This window comes from Phascolarctos cinereus, unplaced genomic scaffold (assembly GCF_003287225.1).
Source record: "Phascolarctos cinereus isolate Bilbo 61053 unplaced genomic scaffold, phaCin_HiC Scaffold_4;HRSCAF=312, whole genome shotgun sequence".
NCBI lineage: Eukaryota > Metazoa > Chordata > Mammalia > Diprotodontia > Phascolarctidae > Phascolarctos > Phascolarctos cinereus.
The window spans coordinates 457,940,226-457,967,190 of record NW_027555847.1 but is presented as its reverse complement, the minus strand read 5'-3'; the positions used below and the strand labels follow the sequence as shown (position 1 = coordinate 457,967,190).

Here is a 26,965-nt window from a genome sequence, read left to right as displayed (position 1 = left end):
AGAAGAGGCCATGCTGGAAAAGCTGTTCATCAGGGCAAGAGGATGTCCCATTCCCTCAATGAGTACAATGACCTCGAATACGGAATGTGAACAGGTGACAACTGGCAGCCCTGTCACTCCTTACCAAGTTCTGTGTCTCAAATCCAGAGCAGAATATGGAGGGAACATGCAACCAAGAGTGGCATACCAGAGTAAGGAGGTATTGCAAGCCCAAGCAAAAGAGGAGTTAATTCAGAAGCAAGCAGCAAGAGTGTGACTCAAATTTCAAGAGCAGAGCTCAGTCTCAGTTCCAGCTTCTAGCATAGTCTAAAGCCTGTAGAGGAGTAACCAGGGCAAAAATTTCTGATGAAAGGGGAGACTACAGTTCTGTCACTCCAAACCAGCAGAGATTCCCAGCTGGCTGAGAAGAGCTGAGTCCTGCACCCATCTACTGATGCTCAGACCCAAAGCCAGATCAAGAATTTAAAGAGCTCAGACCAGTAGGGCAGTGATCTGACTTTGCCTTGGATCAGGCCACTCTGGGAGTTCTGAAAGTTTACAGGTCCCTAACCTGAGCTATCCATAAGCTCCTAGACTAACACAACACTCAAAACCCTAAGAAAATAGCACCAGAGTCAGCCAAGACTTTCCCTCCAGAGGTGCACAGAGCTCAGTCCTAACATCGAGTATTAAGTTAAGAAGTAGGCTAGAAACCCTAACAAATAAAAAAGAATCCCACCACAAAAGGCAATTATGGTGACTGGGAATGTCAGACACAAACCCAGAAAAGAGTGACTCCAAAGCATCTACAAGCAAAGTCCCAAAGAAAAAATATAGCTTAGACAAAAATTCAACGAAAATACCTAGAATAGATGAAGCAAGAGTTTAAAAATAAAGTTTAAATATTTTAATCAATGAAATGAGAGCACTAGAGGAAAAGAAACAAGAGCTATGGAAGAAAGAATTAGAAAAAGAATTAATAACTTAGAACAAGAGGTTCAAAACCTTGCCCGAGCAACAAAATTCCCTGAAAATTAGAATGAAGCAAATAGAAGCCACTCACTAAAAAAACAAAAGAATATATAAAGTACCTCATAGCAAAAACAATTGACCTAGAAAACAGATTAATGAGAAAAAGTTTAAGAATTATTGAATCACCTGAAAGGAACCTACACATTATATTTTAAGAACTCTTTTTTTAAGAGTTTGTACAAATTTTATTAAAAGAGAACAAAGTGATTGGCAGAAATATTGGGCATTTAGGGGGTGACAAGGTGGGTTAGTGATATTATCCACCCTAGCCTTGGGAACTACATCAGAGAAGCCGCCATTGAGAATGGCCGAGCCAGGGATAGGGCTAGGAAGGTTAAGTGTTCCAAGAAGTGGAAGGCATTGGAAATAGAAGAGAAGTGGATGGAGGGATGTGGGGAAAGCATATAGGGGACGGCAATTAGGACTAGATAAGGGCAACTAGGCCCCTTTCCAGGGGCCAATGGTGTGGGAGAAGCATGATGAGAATCTTTTCAGCTCCTCTTACCCTGTGTCTTTGATCTCTGGCTTCCTGGGATAAGAGTCAGGGAGAGGAGGTGAGGTTCAGATGGCTGCAGATGCTACTTGTTGGTAAATACTTTGGTACTGTGTGAGTCCAGATTCACTTGCGGGGACAAGCCCCGGGCTTCACTTCTGTCTCATGATTCCTTTCTATCCTCCTATCCCCACCCTCCCACCAAGACCCTGGGGTCACCATGAGTTCCAGACCAAAATGGCTAGGCATGTGAGAGTTAGTTTCTTCTATTGTGCATCCTTTCTTACCAAGAGCAAAGGCTGGAGCACCTGAACCTTCCTTCCACATAGCCCAATGCAATGGGCCTCAGAAATGTTGACATTCTAGGTTTTAGGTTGACATTCTAGCTCCTGCCCTTTCCCTGCTGTAGCAAGGCTCTGTGTCTGTGTGCAAGCCACTCAGCTTGTTGCCTCCTTCCTCAAACCAGCCACCATTCCCAGGAGAAAGGATGGGTTTCACCTGGGGCCCCACCTGGAAGAGTTTTGGGTAGCAAGAAGAAGTGATACAGAAAACAGGAGGTTCAATATAGGGATGGCTCAGGCTCAGGGGAGCTTTTAGAAGCATCCCCAACCCCCAAAAGGAAGCTCCTTAGAGAGGAGGAATGGGTAGGGGTGTTGATGGTGGCCAGCTGCAGATGGGTGCATGCTTCCTGGGAAAGGGTAGGAGTCACAGTTTCCCATCTGATATCAAGACCTGGAGGTCAGCAGGGGAGTCTACACACAGCATGGCATGTGAGATGGCAAGCTTATCCACCAGAGAGGCCACAGCCTGGCCCACCTCCAGGTGGCTGACATAGCCAGGACCCAGAGCTTCAGTGAGTGCAACCCCCATATTGATCTTCACCTCATTCAGCTTACAGGGTACATCAGGGTATTCCTCACAGACCACCCCGCTGAAGGCCAACACCCCTGAGGCCCCCAGTCCTGTGCCTGGCCTGAGCAGACGGTCTCCTGCACTCCCTGTGATGAAGGTGTAAGGGCCTCCAGGGTACTCCCAGACCACAGGAAAGAAGGCTTTCCAGGCAGTGAAGGTACTCAGGAGCAAGGTCTCCAGGACCCACTGTAGCTCCTGCAGGCTCTGGGTATGGGGCGCCCCTCCTTGCCACCAACTGAAACCCAAAGAAGTCACCACATCTGTGACCTTTCTACCTCCTTCTAGCAGGGACGCCTTTGCTGCCTCTACTCCCTCTTCAGTGCCCACATCCCCGGCCACAGTGAACAGGCGATTATGGGCTTCTGCTGGTACGAAGTTCCGAAGCTTCTCCAGGAATGTTGCATCCTGGGAGATGACAGCAACCTGGAACCCCTTCTCCTGGAGCGACTTCACAGTCCCAGAGCCCACAATCCCAGCTCCTCCCAGCACCAGGACCAGACACTCCGAAGGTAACAGGCTGCCAGGGAGGGTGCCCCGCAGACGAAGGCTCAAGAACTCTTTAAAGAAAACTGTCCCTATCTCTTAGGAACAGGGGGCAAAACGGAAATAGAATCCACAGGCCACCTCCTGAAAGGAACCCCAAAATGTAAACTTCCAAGAATATTAGAGCCAAAATCCAGAGCTTCCAGGTAAGAGAAAACTATTGCAAGAGGCCAGAAAGAAAGAATTCATGTATAGAGGAGTCACAATCAGGATCACAGTGATATAACAGTCACCAGTATAAAAGAGTAGAGAATTTGGAATATGCTATTCCAGAAGACGAAGGACATGCCTTCAGCCAAGAATCACTTACCCAATAAAATTGAGAATAATGCTTCAAGACGGAAAAAGAAACATTTAAAGAAACAGAGTATTTCCAAGAATTCCTGATGAAAAGAACAGAGCTGAGTAGAAATTATAAAGAAAACACAGATCTTGAGAGAACCATAAAAGGTAAATGTGAATAAACAATTCTAAGGAACTAAAAAGATAAACTGCTTACATTCAAATATTTGGGGGAGTGAGGTGCCAAGGTAACTGGGGCTAAAAGACTTGCCCAGGGTCACACAGCTAGTAAGTGTCAAATATCTGAGGCCACAACTCAGGTCCTCCTGAATCCAAGGCCCGTGCTCTATCTACCACCTAGCTGTCCATTATATTCAAATATGAGATGATGATAATGTGTCCCCTCTGAACCCAATTATCATTTGGGTCACAGAAAGAATCTAATTAGATAAAACCTGAGAGTAGCTCTGTTATGTCTTAATGATCTTTTAAAAAGAATGTGAAAAAAGGAGAAGTGCAATACATTAGTTGGGGAAGGGTAAGGAAAGTTAGGGGAAATTATCTCACATAATCAGGGTGCACAAGTGCATATCTATACAAACAAGGATTGGGGGGGGGAAATTAACACTTGAACCTCACTCTCTTCTGAATTGGTCAAAGGAGGGAAAAATGCACACACAGAGAATTGGGTACAGAAATACATTTCCTTCAACAGGGAAATAGGAGAGAAAAAGGGAAAATGGGGAAGGAATGAGAGGGAGGGTAGATTAAGGGAGAGAGCAGTCTTAAGCAATATAAACTCTAACTAAGAATGTACAAAAATACTTATGAGCGTTTTTGATGTGGCAAAGAATATGAATCAGAGCAGGTGCCCATGACATAGGGGATGGCTAAATAAGATATGGTATATACACATGATGTAATGATGTAAGAAATAAGGATAGGGATGGATTCAGAGAAACACGGGAAGATTTATATGAACTGATGCAGAGTAAATGAACAGAACGAGGAAAACAGTTTATATAATGACAACAATACAGTTTATATAATGACAACAATATAATGTAGACAAACAAATTTGAAAGAATTAGAGACTCTGATCAATGTAATGACCAATAATATTTCAAGAGGGCTAATGAAGAAATATGCCACTAAGCTACTGACAAAGAGGCAGACTTAAAGCAAAACAGGGATTTTTGTTTCTTTTTTTTGGACATGACCAATAAGGAAATTTGTTTTATTTGCCTACACATGTTTGTAACCAGAGTTTTGTTTTTCTTTTATTATCAAATGGAGGAAGGTAAGTTGGGGTCAAAGGGAGAGAAAGTAGACTTTTGTTTACTAAAAAAAAATAATATAAAAAGAAAAATATAATTAAAAATTAAAATCAATTAGAAAAGAGTAAAAAGGATTGCCTTAATTCAGTGAAGTCCTGATTGATAGTAGAAACATTGTGTGACTTTCCAGATCACAGCTGAGAAGAAAGTAAACAGGAGCAAAGGAAGAAAATGGTGAGAGTATCCTACAGTTGCACTTGGCAAGACACAACTGGCAACAGGAGAAAGGGGCCAGGAATTCAAGAGTAGAAGATGGTGTAATTTTGAATTGTAAACTACAGGGTAAACATAAGGGCAAAAAGCCAGAGCAGGGGTGATAGCATAGGAGAATACTGAAGGCTAGAGGGACTAGAAGTCATGGTGAGGCAGAAGAATAGATTTAGGAGGAATGAAATACAGCGAGAAATGAAATGATAGAAGATTATGGTCAGATAAGTGAATGTCAGAATTCTTGATCATGGCAGTGGAACACCTGTGAGTAACAGAAAGATTATGATCTTGGCTGAGTTAGACAATGTAAGCTTAGGAGAATAAGGAACTTGGAGGCTAGGATATCTCAGGGCACATCAAGGTATTTTCTGAAATACCCTAGAATAAGAGAAGGAGTTGGGGTATACTCCTTGAGAAAGGAAGGAGGATAACTTCAGTAGACAACTGCCATCAGGATCTGGATTGGGTGATATATCTGGACAGAGTGAACCTCAGGAGAGGATAAACTGCTGAGTGATTATGGGAAAGGGAGAATTTGGAAGCAGCAACAGGAGTAAGGAGTATGCTAACTCACCCTCCAGGACTCATGTGTCAGGGAGCATGAGAGAAGATGCAACCAGTACTGGAAAAGATGGCCAGGGTCGCAGGGATCATGTCACTTCCCTGCTCAAATTCCTCCTGTGACTCCTTATTGCCTGTAGGATAATATACAAACCCTCAGGCTGGTTTTTCATGTCCTCCACAATGAGACTCCAAACTAATTTTTTAGTTTTATTTCACATCACACTCCTCACACACTCTGTTTCTAGCCAAGCTTGTCTGCTAGCTGTACCCTTGAACTTATACATCCTTGACATTTCATCTTCCACCTATTTGTTATCAGCTGCCTCTCAGGCCTAAAACATGCTCCTTTCTCATCTCTGCTTTTTAAAATCCTTATCTTTCTTCAGTGCTCATCTCTGTCTCCATAAAGCTTTCTCTGATCCCCACTACATTGGTATAGTGACTCTCTTTAAACCATTTTATATTTATTTATCTGTGTGTATATTATGTACCTCTCCTCTCTGCTCCACAGTAAAATGTAAGCTTCTTGAGGTCAAATACTACTTTGGTTTTGTATGCCTAGTGTCTAAAACAGTGTCTTGCACAGAGCAGGTGCTTAGTGCATGCTTGCTGAACTGAATTACACTGATATTTGCAACTAATGCTATCACCATTTTACATATGCAAAAGTTGAGGCTCAATGAATTTAAGTGTCTTTACCACGGTCACAAGGCTAGTAACGCATGGAAATGGACTCAAATCCAGGTTTTGTGACTCCAACTACAGTGTTGTTCTACTACATCATAACTGCCTTTAAAAAAGAGTGAAGAGATAAGAGTAATAATTGGTATTTAGTATAGAGGTAGAAAACATAATCTCATTTTACATTTGCACATATTACTCAGTTTTCCTCAAGAGCAAAAAATAAAACTGAAATTTAGGAGGTTTGATAGAAGAATCTAAGATTACTTTGGAGGATTTGCTTTTTTTAAGTCACAGGTGTTTTTCAAAGGGGCTTATTTCAACCTATTCATTTTAAAATCACAATTTTAAGTCAATATAAACGTGTAAAGTTAAAATAACACATACACAATGCAAGAGAAACAAAAATCTTAACAACACATGTTAAGTTTCATATTACATATATATTTAAAAGAAAGGAAATCATTGGCAGACTGGGTAAGAAAAACAGAACTAAAGTCTCTAGGGATAGTATTTGGGCAAATAATTCTTTTGGCACTAAAATTAATTTTCTAAAAAATTTTAATACCTTAAAAATAAAGAAATGAGTCTTACTTAAAAAGTGATTCTATTTCTTACTTTGCCCTCTAAAACTCAAGCATCTGTACCTTTAGTAACTAAAAATATCTCTGAAACAGGATTCTTAAGTGGTAAAATTAACCAAACACTAAAACTTTTACTTTTAATGATTGTTAAGCTCAGTTAAAAGCAATATGAATCGTTCAGTCATTTAAAAAAAGTTTAATAAGAAAGCATTTGTTTATCTGTGCAGCTAGCAAAATTAATAATGAAAAATTTTAAGATTAAATTCACTTTAATTGGTTGTATCTTGTTTACATGCCAAGACCTGAGTTCAGGGTTCTGTTTTTCTCTTGCAATAGAGGGAGGTGTTAGTGATGTCATTAAGTGCCACAGAAGAAATAGGGAACCATGAACAAGGCTCTTGGCAGAAAAAACAACAACACCCTTTAAGTTTACCTTCAAGTTTAAAATAAATAGAAAAATTACTTTATAGAGTGTCTGTCCAATATATGCATGCCCTAAAGGGATAATCCAGGCCTTTTATTTCAAAAGTTTTCATCTGGGTTCCAGAATTCAAGCTAACAGCACTGGCACAAATCTGTGGACTTATGAGAAAAACTTAATAGTCTAAGACTGGGTTTATACAGCAAAAACTGCAAGTCAATTCTGTTTTAAAAGGGAACCAGCAGTGTGCAGTACAAAAACCAAAATCAATTTTAACTTAATTTTTTACTTTTCAAATGACTTCCTATCTTAGATTTGTACAAAGACATGGGCAAAAGTCAAAGAGGATAACAAAATGTAAAAGCGTTGAAATTTCAACCTATGTTGTACCTCTGTCAATAAACTCAGAGATCCATCAAGGCATTAAAGTAGCAAATTTTTCATCTCATCATATTTGCACCATAAATATGGAGAAATTTACCCTAAGATGTTACTCTTAAATGAATAGAAAGTAATAAATTATTTCAGTTTTAACAAATCTCCATTATGTGTAATTAGGTTTCTGTTTATACCTGTAGCTTCTATTTTTAATTATACACAATAAAAATATACATGCCTCAAGAAAGTTATCATTGTCTACCTCAATGCCACATCAGAAATTACATAAGGCCAAAAGTCAGGATTTTTAAAAATATCTTTGGTAATCTACAACAGAGAATGGAATGCAGGTGTTTAAGCTTAACTCTCACCTTTTCAAGTTGTTCTTGAACAGGAGTAGAGGTTTTATATCCAAGGTGTAACAACATTGCCTCCGCTGCATTTCTTTTAGCTACTTTCTTACTAAGGCCTATTCCAGTAGCAACTGCACTGCCAACTTTAACCTGGTAAAATGAAAAGAAAGAGTTAATAATAACCATTAAACAAACACAACTTCTTGGCATTCCCACATAATAAGTTTTGAAATGATTCCACTAGAACTACATTCAGTTTCAAAAATCCCTGAAATTTGCAGAATTTTATCTTAGAGATGGATAGAGCTTAGGAGATCATTTAATCCAAATATTTTTATTTTTCAGATGAGTAAAGTAAGGTTTAAAGACTGACCTAAAATCATGCTGCTAAACAAGTGGCAGAGCTAAGACTAGAAGCCTAAAATCTCCTAACTCCTAGGTCAGTGCTTTCATGCAATTCAGAAAGTGTTTAAGGTACATTTCAAATTTTATGTTACTCAAGTGAATTCCTATTATTTTTACTAAAAAGAAACCTTGTGGGGTTTCTATATGTTTTATAGATTTATATGCATATCTCATATGTACAAAGTAATAAATATTGATCTTTGTCAGTAAATAAAAATTTCAAGATAGTAACATAAATCACTAAGTTTCCACATTGTAAAGTCAGGCAATTTTGGAGATGCATTATTAGCCTTTTTAAGTCAAAACAATAATACAGGCACATTTATTTATTTATTGAGGTTGGGGGAATGGGGATGGGAAGTTGGTGAAGAATGCAGACCTGTGATTTCAAAGATGTAGAAAAGGCTCTCCATTAAGGAAAATCAGAAAGTGACCCACAAATTAGTTTTAGTGAGTTGTCTGGGACACTGTGAGATTAAGCAACTTGGCCAAGGTCACATAGCCTGTATATCTCAGCAGCAAGAATTGAAACCAAGGGGCCCTGACTCCAAGGCCAGCTCTTTAACCACTACATCACACTACCTCAATACCAACCTAAATAAGTAAATTAACAAAAAAAAAAAGCCTGATACACAAAAATTAGTTGATTCACTGAGAACTGGTTCATTACTTAATAATGGAAATGAAATAAACATTGTATATTTTAAAAGTAAAATCTTTTGATAAAACTCACAAATTCATTGTTTTAACAATAAGGTTTTTATTTAAGTAATGGTAACTTATTTTGAAATTTGCTTCAATTATTTTGCTACTTGGGAAAAGTTAATATAAATATGGGAGGGTTTTTTTTAACTTCACAGATTATTTTAGTTAATAAGTCCAAATAAATTAGGGAATATGCAAAAGTCCTAAAATACCATTTACCAGTTAAATAATTTAGTACTTGATCAAGTAATAAACATCACAGAATTAGCTATTACATTAAAAAAAACTGAAAGAGAAAATTTGTCTTATGATACATAATAAATTAAAATCCTAATATTTCTAAAACCTCCACAACCAGGTTTTGGACATTATTATGTTCTCTGTCAAAAGATTAACATTTTAAAAAATCTTTCCAAAATTAGCTTTGGGAATAGAATACTCAACCAATGTCATCAGAGATTTTCTTCTGTTTATCTAATGGCCAATACAAGTAATTGGATCCATTTCATTACATTCAAATTTACCCTTTCTGTGACAGATAAAAATGAGCAAATTATCTCTAGATACTTTACTTCCACATTCAATTAAAATAAATGAAAACATTGCTTAAATAGTTTATACAAAAAGCCTTTTACTTTGATAAGGTTGCTGAATGCTATAATGAATCCACTGGGACTTGGGGGAAGGGGAGGAAGCAATATGAATTCAGTGTGAAAACATTTAAAAGCATGGCCAAATGTCCCTGCTTAACTAGAATGTTTACGAATACCCATAAAAAAGAAGGCTGTTTAAGAAAATTTCTGAGTTCCTCTTTCAAAAGGGTATTCAATATACTTTGTAGACAAAGGCTTGTTTTATTTTTTGTAAGGCCAAAGAAATTTTATATTTGTAATACATGTCAAAATTTTACATCACATTTTTTGAATCTTTGGAGTTCAAAGAAAACTTTTTAGAATTCTTCAAATCTAAGAAAACCAGAGTGAAGATTGTAAAAAGGTTTCATGAATGGTCAACAAAGTAAAACTACTACAACAGCACTATTCTTTGTCTTAATGGCAACCAGTCAATGAAGCCCCCAAAATGAGCTTTGCTTATTCAGAAAAAAATCCACTTCCAAAATCTACATAAAGAAATAAGTTAAAGATTTAGTTCTTGTAATTTTCAAAAACAGGAAAGGAAAATTATGAACCAGAATGTGTTTACAATCAGTTTCTCTCTTTCCACTTCTGATATATTGCTATTCTATGTCCATACTAATTTTTTAAAATATAAATCTAATTATAAGGCTGTTAAGATAGAAAGTACTTTGTCAAAAGGACAAGTTCCACATATGATAATGCAAAATCTTATGTGGCAATCAGACTAGAAGAAATCATCTATTACACCTTAACACCTAAGGAACCAATGGCATTTTAGGGGACCAAAATCTCTTCTAGAATTATTTCTAGAAGTACAAACCAAAATGAGAAGTTGTAGAAATCTTACAACAAAGTCTAATTTTGCCAAGTTTGTAATTTATTTATTAACTAAAAAGTTTTAAGTAAATAAATTTAAATCAAAGAGGCTGAACTAATAGCCCTTGGGCAGCTTTCACACATGATATTCCCTTTTTCCTATTCCACATTACCTCTGGGTACATTTGAGAATACAAAAGAAGGTGAAAATGCATTTTTTATGGGGGCTCCAAATACAGTGTAAATAGAAACTGAAATAATGAACAACTAATTCTGAGACAACTGCAGGCATCACTTTGACCTGTGGCTGTGAATGCTCCATTCAATCTTACTCTTGTTTCTACCCACCCTTCCATTTTGGGTACCACCTTATCATATCACCCATAAACTGCTTTAGCAAATAACTATCAGAATTGTTATGTGCTTTACTTTGATACAAATTAAACTCCTTCTCTGAATTTCAAGAAGTCTGTCCATCCTAAATGTCTAAACTGCTAACATATCAAGATAATTTCCCTTCTGGAGACGAGAATATAGATTGTGTAAAAGACAAAGTAGTAGCAAATACAATCTATAAGTAAATTAGAGTTAATATGAAACATTTCAAATAGACTAAAGTAGGTCAGGAAGCAAATCACTTATTTTAGACATTAAGATACATTAAAGAAACCATTTTCATGAACCAGAACAGTTCTATAATTATCTTTGTAACATCTTAGTATAGCACAGTGGTTTACACATAGTAGGTGCTTAATAAATGGTTATTATTGCTATGTTATCATAAACAATCCAATCCTTTTTTATGTAATTTTATTTTGTTTCCTTCTCCAACCCTGTCCAAATATAACTGGTTGGAAAATGTGTTCAGAGCTCATATCCTCAAAATTACTGAATATAGTACATTATAGTATTTATGAATAACAAACATAAGGAAATTAGTGGTTGTTTAGTTTTTATTTCATTGGATGCATCATTAACTGCTGGAAGCAAAAAAGGCAAGAGGACATGCAAATCACCTCTGCCAAAGCCTTGGAGTATTAAAATATACAAAAAAGTAAAGATACAACTTGGCTATCTTACCATAGACATTCATTGATTGCAACAGGATTCATTCTGACTAAATTTCTACCTTCCTAGAAATGACTGTGAGTTACTTAAAAGCAGGGTCTGCATCACATTTACTCTTGTATGGCCAGCATTTAGCACTATATCTTGCGCCTAAGACTTGGAGTGGAGAAAAGATCCCTCAGTATCTCTAAATGACTGAACCCCTCTAGGTCCTGTGGCAGTTAGTCAGATAGTTAATTCTCCCTCACAGTTCCTTTCAGAATACTTCCTCTGGGCCCGGTTCTATGCAATAAGACCACCTGTTTTCCACTTTCATTTCTCAGAACAACAGATTCACAAAGTCTCAGAGTTTGCAAAGACCTCAGAGGCCATCTGGTCCATCCTGAATCTAAACAAAAATCCAGCCTCTTTGCCAGTAAGGGAGCCATTGGCCACTACCTCCTGAGGCTGCCCATTATACTTTTGGACAGCTCTAATTATTAGAAAGTTTTTACAGACATCAAGCCTAAATCCACACATCTGTAATTTGTCCCAGTTCTGCCCTCTAGGGACCCACAGAACATGTCCCATCTCTCTTCCATGAGGCAGCCCTTCAAATACTTTAAGAAAGCTACCATGTCTCCAATCCCCAGAAAGTAAAATACCCCAGCTGCAAACTGCAACATAAATATGTTCAAGATAATGAATTGTGTCATAAATAACCTGTGTGAATCCCACACAGCCTTGAACTCCTCACACTGTCTATTATAAATGTCCTTGATACTTTACCATACCAAGCATGGGAAGCAGGCAGGGAGAGGACATGTGTTGGGCCTAATCGTATTTGTTTGACACCATTCATTCTTGTTTGACCTCTATTTCATATTTTTATCCAAACCTGATGTATTCCATATTCCTATAATATTAAAGGAATTTCCCCTAGTGAAATAGTCAGTGATACCTGCATCAAAAACTCTCGCCGGCGAGACTTTCCTCTGTCTGAAAGAAGGGAATAGTCTGGTTCTTTTTCCTTTCTGGCCTGCTGAATTTGAGCCAGACAGCTAACAGGATTCATCCCTTGACCATATTCTGGGTCAGCCTAGAAGACAGTAGTAAAAATAAATTTAAGAATATATTATTATTGGTTTTCCTAACTTGATATTTATCTACTTTTTTCTCCCTTAGCAAATTCCATGAATGGAAAAGTTGAAACTTTGAAGAGCATCTTCTATAACAAAAATAAATTAAGAAATAAAACTAACAGCAAAGAAAATATAGTTAATTCTATTTTAAAGTAAGCTATCTAATCATATATCTGGATTGGTACATTGTATATAATGGAGAGGAAGGACACCAGAAGAAGGTGACAAAAAGAACACTGATGTATGTGCTTACTCTCACCCCTATATAAAATCTTTGAGAGTTACCTATAAAGAGCTCTAAGCAAAAGAGTTGTAGACAGACCTCTCCAGCTCCTACATACCTCCTCCCAAAAAATCCTGAAGTTTACACAAGACCAAGATCAAGAAATCCAATGATACTAAATCACCATTGATTAGAGAAATGCAAATCAAAACAACTTTGAGGTACCACATCACACCTATCAGATTGGCCAACATGATAAAACAGGAAAATGATAAATGTTGGAGAAGATGTGGGAAAACTGGAACACTAATGCACTGTTGGTGGAGTTGTGAAATGATCCAACCATTTTGGAGAGCAATTTGGAACTATGCCCAAAGGGCTATAAAAATGTGCATACCCTTTGACCCAGCAATAGCACTTCTAAGGCTATATCTCAAAGAGATCATACAAATGGGAAAAGGACACACATGTACAAAAAGTTTTATAGCAGCTCTTTTTGTGGTGGCAAAGAATTGGAAATTGAGAGGATGCCCATGAATTTGGGAATGGCTGAACAAGTTGTGGTATATGAGTGTAATAACCTACTATTGCACTATAAGAAATGATGAGCAGGCAGACGTCAGAAAAACCAGGAAAGACTTGTATGGACTGATGCTGAGTGAAGTGAGCAGAACCAGGAGAACACTGTACACAATAACAGCCACATTGTGCAATGCAAGGATCTAAGACATCTCCAAAGGTTTCATGATGGAAAATGCTATCCACATCCAGAGAAAGAACTATGGAGTTTGAATGCAGATCAAAGCATACTATTTGCTTTTTTTTCTTCTGTTTTGTTTTGTTTCCTCTTTCTGGTGGTTCCTCCTATTGGTTCTAATTCTTCCTTAGCACATCACTAATGTGAAAATATATCTAACAGGAACGTATATGTATAGCCTATATCAGATTGCATGCTATCTTGGGGGGGGGAAGAAAAATTTTAAACTCAAAAGCTTATGGAAGTGATTGTTGATAAATCAAAATAAATTAATTTGAAAAATTTAAAAAAAAAAAGAAATCCAATGATAAACTATTACAAGTGACATCTTCCTTTCCAAAGATGTGCAAGAAGTCAGGAGAAGTCCAAAGGAAACAAGAAAAAGGTGGCCAGAAAGATTCCCTGTAAGACCAGAGATGGGCCAAAGATAGCTGTATCCTGCAAAGACTGATTTCCATAAGCAACAACAACAGAGGGCTCAACTAAGAAAGCCTAAGAGTGGTCAGAAAGTGCCATAGTGAGAGCCTTGGAAGCCCTGGGAAAGTGTGTGTGTGTGTGTGTGTGTGTGAGAGAGAGAGAGAGAGAGAGAGAGAGAGAGAGACAGAGAGAGAGAGAGAGACAGAGAGAGAGACAGAGAGAGATGCATATGTACATGTATACACATATATATGTGTGTATACAGGAAGAACCTCATCTATATGTGGTATGTAATATCCTTGATACTTTACCAAGCATGACAAGCAGGTAGAGAGAAGAAGCCAAGATCATGTAGTGGGCCTAACTATATTTGTTTGACACCATTCATTCCTGTTTGACCTCTATTTCACATTTTTATCCAAACCTGAGGTACTCCATATTCCTGTAATATTAAAGGAATTTCCCCTAGTGAAACAGTCAGTGATACCTGCATCAAAAACTTTCACCAGTAACAGAATAACATGCATAATATATTACCTCCAATTATAATTATATATATGCACTTATATGAAGATATATGCATGTGTATACACACACACACACATATACACACACACATATATATAATAATTTGGGGGCAGCTAGGAGAAATAATTTAAGAATCACCAGACTCCCAATATGACAAGAAATTACAAGTGAAAATGTCCAGACTTACTAGAAGGAGGGAACAAAGTAAAGACAGAAATAATCCATTGATCACCTCCTGAAAGAAGCCCCAAAAGGAAGATTCATAGAAATGTCATAGTCAAAATCCCAAGCTTTCAAATTAAAAAAATAAACTATATACATCTAGAAAGGAGCAGTTCAAGTAGTAAGAAGTCACAATCAGCATCTCAGAAGACCTGGCAGATTCTACCATAAACAGAGATTTTTGGAATGCAACATTCCAAAAAGCAAAAGATATGGGCCTACAACCAAAGAATAATTTATCCTGCAAAGCTCTGTAAGATTCTAGAGGAAGGAAACAAACTTTTAACAGAAGAAGACTTTCAAGCATTTCTAATCAGAAGACCAGAGCTGAGTAAGAACTCTGAAATACAACCACAAGATGTCAAGAAAAACACAGAAAGATAAGTTTACTTGAGTAACTGGAAAAAGTCATATAATGATGTAGTACTGATATTCTAAGAGAGGGAGACAAAATAGGTGTTCTTTTGGAATCTTAATGCCTTCAAAGGGTAGTTGAGGAAGTTAAAGAAGAAAAACAGAGATTACAGGGGTGGACTGGTTCTGTCACAAGGACTTTAAGAAGGAAAAGGGAAGGGATGGTAAAAGGAATATACTACTACAGAAAAGAGGAATAAGGCAGAAATTGATATTTCTTATAATTTGGGTGCATGAAGAGTATACAAACAAGGAGGAAGGGAAGAGGGGGAATGAGTACTAGTTGAACCTCACTCTTATCTGAAATGGACTTAAGAAAGCAGAACACATAAAAATAAGCACACACAGATGCATGTAACAGTCTGGCTTCTTGTTGTTGCTCAGTCCTTCAGTAGTGTCCAACTCTTTATGACCCAATTACAAGTCATCTTATCAAAAATACTGGAGTAGTTTGCCACTTCCTTCTCTAGCTCATTTTATAAATGAGGAACTGAGGAAAACTGAATAAAGTGACTCACCCAGGCTCACATAGCTAGTAAGTGTCTGAGGCCAGATTTGAACTCAGATAGGTGAATCTTCCTGACTTCAGGCCTGGAAGTGCCTGCACCACCTAGCTGCCCTAACAGCTTGGTTTAGAAATAGCTAAAATTCTAAAAGAATAAGCATAGGGGCAAAGAGGTTATTTAAAAACCTAGATAATACCCAAGAAGGCATAGTCACAAGCAAAACAAACTTCCTGATCTTGAAGGGAGGATTAAATGCGAGAGGAGGAAAGAGAAGAAAAAGCAAGAACTAGAATCTAAGGGTTGCCTTAGGTTGCCACTAGGGAATAGTTGAACAAATTGTGGTATATAAATGTAACAGAAAAGCATTGCACCATCAATCAATCAATAAACATTTATTAAGAGCTTATTATGTACCAGGCACTGTGTGCTAAGTGCTAGGGAAACAAAAAGCAGCAAAAGACAGTCCCCACCCTCAAAGACCTTACAATCTAATGGGGGAAACAACATGCAAACAAATATATACAAAGCATGCCATACACAAGATAAATAGGAAATAATTAACAGAGGTAAGGCACTGGGATTAAGAGAGGTTAGGAAGGCTTCCTGTAGAAGGTGAGATTTTAGTTGAGACATAAAGGAAGCCAGGGAGGTAAGTTGTCAGAGTTGAGAGCATTCCAGGCATGAGACATAGCCAGAGAAAATGCTCAGAGCCAAGAGATGGAGTCTTGTTTGTGGAACAGTCAGAAGGTCAGCATCACTGGGTCAAAGATGTACTGGGGAATAAAGGAGTAAGAAGCCTGGAAAAGTAGGAGGAGACTAGGTCATAAAGGGCTTTTAATGCCAAACAAAGCATTCTGTATTTGTTTCTATGGGCAATAGCAAGTTAGTGGAGTTTATGGGGCAGGGTAAGGGGGGTGGGGGTGGGGTTGGAACATGGTCAGACCTGGGCTTTAGGAAAATCACTTTAGTGGCTGAATGGAGGGCCTGTACTAGAGCAGCAGCAATGTCAGAGGAGAGAAGGTGGCTTCTGGAGAGAGGTTGAAAAGGTGAAATCAACAGGCCCTGGTAATACCTTGGATATGGAGAGGGGGAGAGAGATAGTGAGAAATCTAGGATGACTCCTGGGTTGCAAGCCTGAGGGACTGGAAGAATGGTATTGCCCTCTACAGTGACAGGGAAGTGAGGAAGGAAGGAAGGTTTTAGGGGTAAAGACAATAAATTGTTTTGGATATGTTGAGTTTAAGATGTCAACTGAATCTCCAATTTAAGATGTCTCAAAGGCAGTTGGAGGCGCAAGTTTGGAGGTTAGTAGACAGACTGGGGCAAGATGGTTAGATCTCAGAATCACCAGCATAGAGATGGTAATTAAATCCATGGAAGCTAATGAGATCACCAAGTGAAGTAGTATAGAGAGAGAAGAGGGCTCAGGACAGACCCCAGAAAGGCCCTTATGGTTAGAGGGAGTGATCTGGAAGAGGATCCAGTAAACAAGAGGTCAGAGGTAAGAGGAAAACTAGGAGAGTGTTGACCCAAAAACCTAGGGAGAAAAGCATATCAAGGTGGCGGGGGTGGGAGGGGTAGTGATCAACAGTGCCACAGGTTGTATAGAGCTCAAGGGGAATGAGGATTGAGAACAGGCCATTGGATTTGACAACTAAGAGATCATTAATACTTTGGAGAGAGTAGTTTTATCAGTGGAATGATAAAAGATGATTTTAGAGAATCCTGGGTAGTATGAACTGACACAGAGTGAAGTGAGTAGAACCAGGGGACAAAATATACGTAGATAGTAACATCGTAAAGAAAAAACAACTTTGGAAGACTTAAAGATTATGACCAATACAGTACCAAACCATGTCTATAGAGGTTCTATAGAAGCATCCCCCACATCCGCACAAAGAATTGACAGATGCAAAATGAAAAACATTTGTGGACATAACCACTGTGTGGATTTATTTTACCTCACTATGCTTACTTATTGCAAGGATTTTTCTTTCTTTCTTTCTCTAAGTTTTTAATTGAAGGAAAGAAAGAAAGAAAGAAAAAGAAAGAAAGAAAGAAAGAAAGAAAGAAAGAAAGAAAGAAAGAAAGAAAGAAAGAAAGAAGGAGGGAAGGAAGGAGGAGGGAAGGAAGGAAGGAAGGAAGGAAGGAAGGAAGGAAGGAAGGAAGGAAGCCATTGAAACTTTTTAAAAATATGTACAGAGAGACAAGAAGGAAGTTCAGAAGGAAGCAGACAAGCAGGACAGTTTTGAAAGTCAGATGTACAATTTATTACATACTTTAAAAAACAAGTGATATGAAGTAGAGATTGATGGTAACACAAAGAATTCTCATTTAGTACTCCACTGTGCATATGGAAATGCTGTTATTTGATGTTTAAGTTCAGAATTTCAAAAAATTAAGGGTCATCCATGCCCAAATCAAGAGAACTGACTTCCACTTCCAGGAGCCAAGATGGCAGAGGAAAAAGGTAGTCACTCTCACTCTCTCCTATCAACCTCTGAAAACCCAGAAAATATCACCCCAGAAAAAAACCCTGTAACAACTGAACTAGAAGAAAGATGGGGAGCAGCAGTGCAACAGCCCAGCAAACAGGTCTCCCAGTACCTCAGCAAAAATAAGACAAGCAGCACTACAAAGGGCCCCAGGCAGATAAGCACCCTGCAGCATTCATCTGAAAGGAGCTGAAGAAAGCAACCTAGAGTCTTCCTAAAGTCACAGCCTTGCTGATTCCAACCCAATACCAGGTAAGCTGTCAGAACCCTACAGCCTCCAACTGTCAACCAGGAAAAGATCCTGAAGCCCAGGTGGTAGAGCAGGCAAACACCAACACCTGGTCCTCCAAGTGCCTCAGTGAGGGTGAGGGAACTGGTGGAAACCATCTCAGAAAACCACCATGTGCCTCGGCACTCTACCACAAAGGAATCTCCCAGTGCATTAGCAGAAACAAGGGAGGCAGCACTGCAAGGGACCCCAGGCAGATAAACACCCTGCAGCACCCATCTAAAAGGAGCTGAAGAAAGCTAAAGGAAAGGAAAAGCAGGCAACCTAGAATTGCCTGAAAGTTCTGGCCTTGCTGATTCCAGCCCAACATGAGGTAAACTGCCAGAACCCTACAGCCTCCAATTCCCAGCATAAGAGGCCCCAGCACACAAAGCCAGTGACCAAGACCTAGGCTCCCAAGAAGTTTGGGTCAGGGCCCTCTGTTCCCCAGCAGGAGAGCTCAATCTCTTTAAAGGCCAGGGAATAATGAACACCATGAGTAAAAAGAAACGTATCATAGATTCATATTATGAGAAGAGTAAAGATCAAGACAGAAATTCTAAAGAGGACAACATTGTCAACAAACCCACATCTGCAACATCAAAAGGGAATATGAACTTCTCTGAAGCCCAAAAAGCTTTCTTAGAAGAGCTCAAGAAGGATTTTCAAAGTCAAATGAGAGAGGTAGAAGAGTCCTTAAAAAATACAATTGGCCAATTGGAAAAAAGTACACCAAATCAAGAGAACTGTCATTAAGAATATTAATAGGGAACAAGAAGGATTTGGCAAACAATATTAGTAAATGGACTTCATCTTTACTATTTTGCAACTGACTGAAAGATGTAGAGAACAGGAGATACAACTGTGCTTACCATTTTTTCATTATGAAAAAGCATTTCATTCATTAGAGCAAAATGATTCTTAAAGATTCTTTTACATCAAGGTGTATTCCACCCATACTTTAAAATCATTCAAGATTTTTTTGGAGATAATAACAGAAATAAAGTTATTCAATTATGCTCTGATCATAAACATCAGGTGAAGAATTAAAGAGGGAAGCATATGATTGTCAAAGGTGTTTACCACTGTAATGTAGCACCCAGCACAGGGCCCCAGTTGAAGAAAAATTCTCTATAGATAGTGAGGTTCTCCAGATACTCTTATTTTTAGAAAATATTTTGCTAACTATGTCAAACCTTGGAACACTCTGGAGTCTCCTGGAAGAGATCTATAATGACACAAAAGTATTTGGACTGACGATCCAAACAGGAAAGACAAAATTAATAAAGACTACCTATTGCTCAGATGATAGCATGCATTTAAATAAATAATTTATAGAGTTTGTCCATCATGTATGTATATCTGTGACTATATAAATGTAGAATGACTTAGCCCAAAGCTGAAGAGAAGGAGAAGGCAGGATTGCCTCGAGGAGACTACAAAGTTTCTTTAATGATTCTAAGTTTCCCCTAGAAACAAAGGTCTATCTTTTTAATATCAACAGTCTAGCACTTCTGCAGTATGCCATAAAACAAATAATTAAACAGTCTCTAAAGAATTAAAAATTAATGTCATGCACAAGGTAATAGAGAAGCATGTAGATGTGAGCAGGTTGCAACAATGAGAAACATCAAAGAACAAAGATAAAGATGTTCTCAAGAAACCATAAGATGAGAAAAGAATAGGGGTAACGTGGCAAGAGTGGGACGACATCTAGACATCCAAAGTGCTCCACTATCACACCTGGGATATAAGAGAAAAAAACAAATTCCTCTGCCACAATGGGTAGACCTGTATGGTGGCCCTATTGGACAATGTGGACATAATTATACAGGACATTCAGGACAAGAGTTGCACAGGATGGGCAGCTATGGATGGGTTGTGATCTATATCACTTGATGGACCATTCAAATTGAAAAGATTTTTAATCTATTTCAATTTCTGAGAAAGTGACATTTACAAGTTACCCATGTTAGGGAAAACTCCCAAAAGCCATGATGGAGAGGATTACTATGGATCATTTTGACATCTTTGTAGCCCAGCTATAATTTACTATGGTGCCAAATATCCAACATAAAACTACAGGATAAGTCCCAGATTAGGGCTACTGATGTCTAAGGGGAAGGATGACTTGGACAGTGAAGTCAATGGAAATCTTCTTGATGCATATGAAATTCCAAAAGAGTATTCCATTTAAGGCTACTTTTGGGGAACAAACCTGACATACAGTAAATTATATTATGTAGAAGGGAACTATTACACTATGACCAGGTCGGATTTATACCAGGAATGCAAGGTTGGTTCAGTATTAGGAAAACTATCGGCATAATTTAGCATATCAACACCAAAACCAACAGAAACCACATGAACATCTCAATAGATGCAGAAAAAGCTTTTGATAAAATACAACACCCATTCCTATTAAAAACACTAGAAAGCATCGGTATAAACGGAGTCTTCCTTAAAATAATAAATAGCATCTATCTAAAACCTTCAGGAAGCATTATATGTAATGGGGACAGGCTAGAAGCATTTCCAAGAAGTGATGAAACTGATGCTGAGAAAATTTATATGACTTGTCCACTCACATAGCTAAGAGCATCTGCGGCAGGATTTGAATACAGGTCTTGATCATTCAAAATCCCATTGCAAATAAGAGCTAAAAAGGATGGGAATTCTAATTTTGTTATGATCAGTAATTTATTAAATCTCAGTTTTTTTAACACTTATACATATAATGTATAACAAATATACAGTATTGCGTAATTTTCTACATCTTAATAAAACTTGCTAATAAAATATTAAGGTTATTTCTATAAAAAAACAAGGGAACTATTAATTTCTTCTCCTTTAAAAATCAAATTCAGCGGAGCGAAGATGGCGGAGTGAAAGGAGTGACTTGCTTGAGCTCTCCCTCAAACCCCTCCAAATACCTATACAAAATGGCTCTAAACAAATTCTAAAGCAGCAGAACCCACAAAAAGACAGAATGAAGCAAACTTCCAGCCCAAGACAATCTGGATGATTGGTTGGAATGGTATATCCCACCTGGTGGGGAGAGGAACACAGTGAGAACCCGGAGCAGGCCTCAGAGGACTGAATCGTGGGCAGCTGTGGTGGTTTCCAGACTTCTCAACCCATGAACGTCAAAGACAACTTAGAAGGTCTGTTTTCTTAGAAAAGTCTGTTTCTGCGGTGAGAGAGGAGTTGGTCTCAGAGCCAGTTCCAGAGCGCAGAGTGCAGAGCATGGGCACCTAGGTGGTGGCTGCGTCCTGAGCTTCTGGCCCACAGACTGAGGGGGAATTGAGTGGCTAAGCAGAGGGGGATTGCAGGGATCTCTTTGCCAGTGCTGAGGCAGGAATCTTGTGCTTTGCCCGTGCTTGGATCTTGGTCAAAGTTCTGGATGGCGGTCCTGGGGTGAGGAGTAGCACTGGCATGGTGGAGCTTGTAGTGGCTGTGCAGAGAAAACCTTCCTCACAGTTCCAGGACAGAAAGGAGTGCTTGTGGTCACTAACAGACCTGAGCACAGGCCAGGAAAGGAGTAAACATCTCGCCTCTTATCATATCTTAGAAGAACTGAAAATTTACAGGTCCCTACAAGTATCTCTGAAAACAGCTGTATAAACCACTGAAGCTTGGGACAGTACATTCTCCACATTGGAAGCAGACTCTTGCCTTAACAAAGAGTTTAAAACTCAAGAAATTGGCTGGGATCATGAGCAAGCAGTGCAAAAAGAGTCAGACTATATTATCTCACTTTGGTGACAAAGACAATCAAAACATACAATCAGAAAAAGACAACTAAGTCAAAGCTCCTACATCCAAAGCCTCCAAGAAAAATATGAATCAGTCCCAGGCCTTGGAAGAGCTCAAAATGGATTTTGAGAAGCAAGTAAGAGAAGCAGAGGAAAAACTGGGAAGAGAAATGAGAGTGATGCAAGAAAATCATGAAAAACAAGGCAACAACTTGCTAAAGGAGACCCAAAAAAAAATGAAGAAAATAACACCTTAAAAAAGCCTAACCCAAATGGCAAAAGAGGTCCAAAAAGCCAATGAGGAGAAGAATGCCCTAAAAAGAAAAATTGGCCAAATGGAAAAGGAAGTCCAAAAGATTACTGAAGAAAATACTTCCTTAAAAATTAGAATAGAGCAATTGGAAGCTAGTGACTTTATGAGAAATCAAGACACTGTAAAACAAATCCAAAAGAATGAAAAATTAGACAATGTGAAATATCTCATTGGAAAAACAACTGACCTGAAAAATAGACCCAGGAGAGAGAATTTAAAAATTATTGGACTATCTGAAAGCCATGATCAAAAAAAGAGCCTAGACATCATCTTTCAAGAAATTATCAAGGAAAACTGCCCTGATATTTAGAACCAGAGGGCAAAATAGAAATTGAAAGAATCCACAATCTCCTCCTGAAAGAGATCCCCAAAGGAAAACTCCTAGGAATATTGTAGCCAAATTCCAGAGTTCCCAGGTCAAGGAGAAAATATTACAAGCTGCCAGAAAGAAACAATTCAAGTATTGTGGAAACACAATCAGGATAACACAAGATTTAGCAGCTTCTACATTAAAGGACCACAGGGCATGGAATATAATATTCCAGAGGGCAAAGGAGATAGGATTACAACCAAGAATCACCTACCCAGCAAAACTGAGTATAATCCTTCAGGGGAAAAAATGGTCATTCAGTGAAATAGAGGACTTTCAAGCATTTTTTGATGAAAAGACCAGAGCTGAATAGAAAATTTGACTTTCAAATACAAGACTCAAGTGGAACATGAAGAGGTAAACAGGAAAGAGAAATCATAAGAGACTTATTAAGGTTGAACTGTTTACATTCCTGCATGGAAAGATGATATTTATAACTCATGAGACCTTTGTCAGTATTAGGGTAGTGGAGGGGGAAAAATTAGAGAGAGAAGAGAGAGAGAGAGAGAGAGAGAGAGAGAGAGAGAGAGAGAGAGGGCACAGGGTGAGTTGAAGATTAAGGGGTCATATTTAGAGAATAAAATTAAGGAATAAGAAAGGACTATATTAGAAGAATAAAGGGAGAGGTAGAACGGGGTAAATTACTTCACAAAAAAAAAACAGAAGAAAAGGCTGTTACAGTGCAGGGGGAATGGGGGAAGGTGAGAGGGAATGAGTGAATCTTATTCTCATAGGATTTGGCTTAAGGAGGGAATAACATACACATTCAATTGGGTATGGAAATATGTCTTACCCTACAGGAAAATAGGGGAGGAAGGGGACAAGAGAGCAGGGGGATGATAGAGAGGAGGGCAAATTGGGAAAGCGGGTAATCAGAAGCAAATACTTCTGAGGAGGGGCAGGGTCAAAATAAAGAATAGAATAAATGGGGGGGCAGGATAGGATTAAGGGAAATAGAGTTAGTTTTTCACAACATGTCTACTATAGAAGAGTTTTGCATAACTGCACATATACAACCTATATTGAGTTGCTTGCCTTTTCAATGAGGATGGGTGGGGAGGGAGGAAGGGAGAAAATTTGTAACCCAAAGTTTCAAAAACACATGTTTAAAAAAAATGTTTTCACATGCAACTGGGAAATAAGAAATACAAGAAATGGGGTACAGAAGTCTATTCTGCCCTACAGGAAAACAGAACGGGAAGGGGATAAGGGAAGCGGTGGGGAGAGATAGAAGAGAGGGCAGACTAGGGGAAGGGGTATTCAGAATGCATGCCATCTTGGGGTGGGGGGAGGGGTGAGATGGGGTGAAAATTTAGAACTCAATATCTTGTGGAAGTAAATATTGAAAAACCAAAAATAAATAAATTTATATTTAAAAAAATCAAATTCAGAGGGGCAGGTAGGTAGCACAGTGGACAGAGCACTGGCCCTGGAGTTAGGAGGGCCTGACTTCAAATCCGGCCTCATACACATAACACTCACTAGCTGTGTGACACTGGGCAAGTTACTTAATCCCAATTGCCTCACCAAAAAAAAAAAAAGTCAAATTCAAAACAAAACAAGCACATTGTTAATTTGATACATGACAGTTTAGAAATTAGCAAAAAGAAATTGTGAAGGAAAAGAAAAAGAACATTTTAAAGACTAGGTTTCTTTTGACTCATGTGTTTATATGGCTTATTGATGGAGGCAAGGTGCCCCCCAAAAGTTAGGGAACAACAAAAATTGCTACATAGGGTAGAATAAGCTATCATACAACTTTTAAAATATGTAAACTGTGCTCTCTTCTGTTCAAATAGTTTTGGGGACACTGATAGCATACGGTGAAAGTTACAACATTTCTATTTCAACAAATTCTAGTCCCATATAGAAGACAGTGAATGTTTTAAATTTAATTTTTGTATCATTTATTTTCTTAGACCAACTTAATCCATTAGACTACAAAAAGGTAACTATTTTCCCTTGCTTTGGGAAGGAAAGCTCTCAAAATTGTGCAAAACTTTATATGGATTCAGCCATTTCAGAAACATAATCACTTTATCAAAGAGCCCAAGTCAATGGTTTCCTTGATAATTTCCTTATTAATCCAGTGAAATTGTTTACCACCACCATAAGAAAAGGCAGGATGTTTTTCATAAAGCATGGCTCTAACTCTCTCAGTACAAAAGGTCACCAATATCTTTATTGTGAAGTAATATCATTATTATTTTAGTAAAAGCAACAGTATTTCTAATCTGGCCTTTAACTAATCCTGACCTTAAAGTGACCTTCTAACTAGGCCACTCCTATCATCAGGCAGATATAACTTTTCCAGGATAGAAACATTTAGCATTCCTTTTGTTAAAAGTTCTACCACTTCCTAGCTTTTTGTTTCTTACAAAGTGAAAGGCTCTCTGGCCAAAATGAACTTACCATTTTTCTGTCTGGATGTTTTAGACACAATTATAGCCACAAACATTTGTGCTGAGAGCATACTATCTACAGGGTGCTCTAGGCTATGTACTAGAGATAAGAAAGAGAAGACCAGCACAAAACTGAGCACAATAATCTATAAAGGGATAATAATACTTATTCTTCTACAGTAAAGATCACAATAAACACTTTTAATTACAACCTGAGAAAACATCTTAAGTATTTATTTTCATTTATATAAGATTTGCTGCCATGAAATCAGTGTCTAAATTTTTAAAAAATATATATTCTAGTTCTTCAATACATCAAAAGAGCTCTAATTTCATTGATATAAATATTCTCTTCAATTCAAGTTGCAATCAATCCATGCCTTAGGTAATTCTCATGAATAGCTTTGGGGTGTGTGTATACACACACATACACTTACACATACACATGCACATACATATACATATACACACATACACATACATATATACACACATACATATACATATGTATATATGTATATGTATATGTATATGTATATGTATATGTATATGTATATGTATATGTATATGTATATGTATATGTATATGTATATGTATATGTATATGTATATGTCTATGTCTATGTCTATGTCTATGTATATGTATATGTATATGTATATACACACACACACAAATATACAATGGCCAGTCTAATGATAAGTCTGTATAGTCTTAACTTCCTTGATGTTGCCACTACCTCCAAGACGGTAGATTGCAACCCATCCATGCCCTCCAATCCTGTGACTTTTGATATCCTATAGATCTCCTTTAGGAAATCATCCATTGTGTTGGAGGACTTCCTTTAGGTCCTTTGACACTACCTAGGTCCCAATAAAACATTCAGGCCATGTCAAACTCTTGCTACACAACTAGCCCATCTTGTTTTTCAATCACATTTACTCTCAATAATATATTTTATGCTAAATCTTGCACACAAGTCATCATCAACAATTTGTCATAACCTACTTGCAGACAGATTATTCCATTGACCTACAATTTAGATTGTTTGGATATTGTAGTGTTCCATTATTTGCAGACATATAATATCACCAGGACATTTTAGGCAGAAAGTGCAGACATAAAATGTAATTGGTGCAGAGAACTCTTGGTGAGGAAACTCCTTATAAATGTATCAGCCTGTATCAAGTATGTACCAGCAACTACCCTACAAATTACAGCCTTGGAGATTTACCCAGGGCAAGAGCTTAAGTGACTTGCTCAGTCACAGGGCGAAACTCTTTTGAGTGGTTACAGATAACATTTAAGAAGCACTGTAGTATTCCAAACGTGACATAATTAATATATTAACTGTAGGGATAAGCAGCTAGAGAAACTCAAAACCTATACAGAATCCATATTTCATTAGGGCTTGACAATGGAAATAGTCTATGACAAAGATATGTGCTTTTAACAAGCATACATCTTCCTCGGTTTTGTTTTGTTTTGCTTCATTTAGTGGTGATAAATTATATTCATATTAACACATTAATTTTAATAGGGTTAGCATGCTTTGGTGACCAGGGAGCTGGCCTCAGGAGTAGAAATAACTGGGTTCAAGTTGTACCTCTGACACATACTGGCTTTGTGATCTTAGGTAAGTCACTTAAACTTTAATAGACTATAGGTTGCAGAGAAGGTGCCAGCCTGCATTAGTAGAGGAAGTTTCCTAATCCAGGTGTTCTTTATACCAATGAAATCACATATCTAGTCCTTATTTCTATCTTTGTACTATAC

General features: G+C 37.9%; 2 protein-coding genes across 8 annotated transcripts in view; both read right to left on the bottom strand.

The window, feature by feature from the left end:
- The window catches only part of STAU2 (staufen double-stranded RNA binding protein 2), a 431,723-nt gene that overhangs the window by 219,230 nt on the left and 185,528 nt on the right, over nt 1-26,965 (bottom strand). For all 7 annotated transcript variants that reach the window (XM_020971016.2, XM_020971017.2, XM_020971014.2 and 4 more), the window contains 2 exons: nt 12,342-12,479; nt 7,788-7,919 (listed from right to left, as the gene is read on the bottom strand). In XM_020971016.2, coding sequence (XP_020826675.1) covers nt 7,788-7,919; nt 12,342-12,479 — 270 coding nt within the window. The remainder of the gene's footprint in view (nt 1-7,787; nt 7,920-12,341; nt 12,480-26,965) is intronic.
- LOC144457191 (uncharacterized) lies at nt 1,198-5,522 on the bottom strand. The gene is made up of 2 exons (XM_078154524.1): nt 5,504-5,522; nt 1,198-2,997 (listed from the first exon to the last, which is right to left on the bottom strand). The coding sequence occupies exons 1-2, from the start codon at nt 5,520-5,522 to the stop codon at nt 2,210-2,212; spliced, it is 807 nt and encodes a 268-aa protein (XP_078010650.1). The 3' UTR covers nt 1,198-2,209.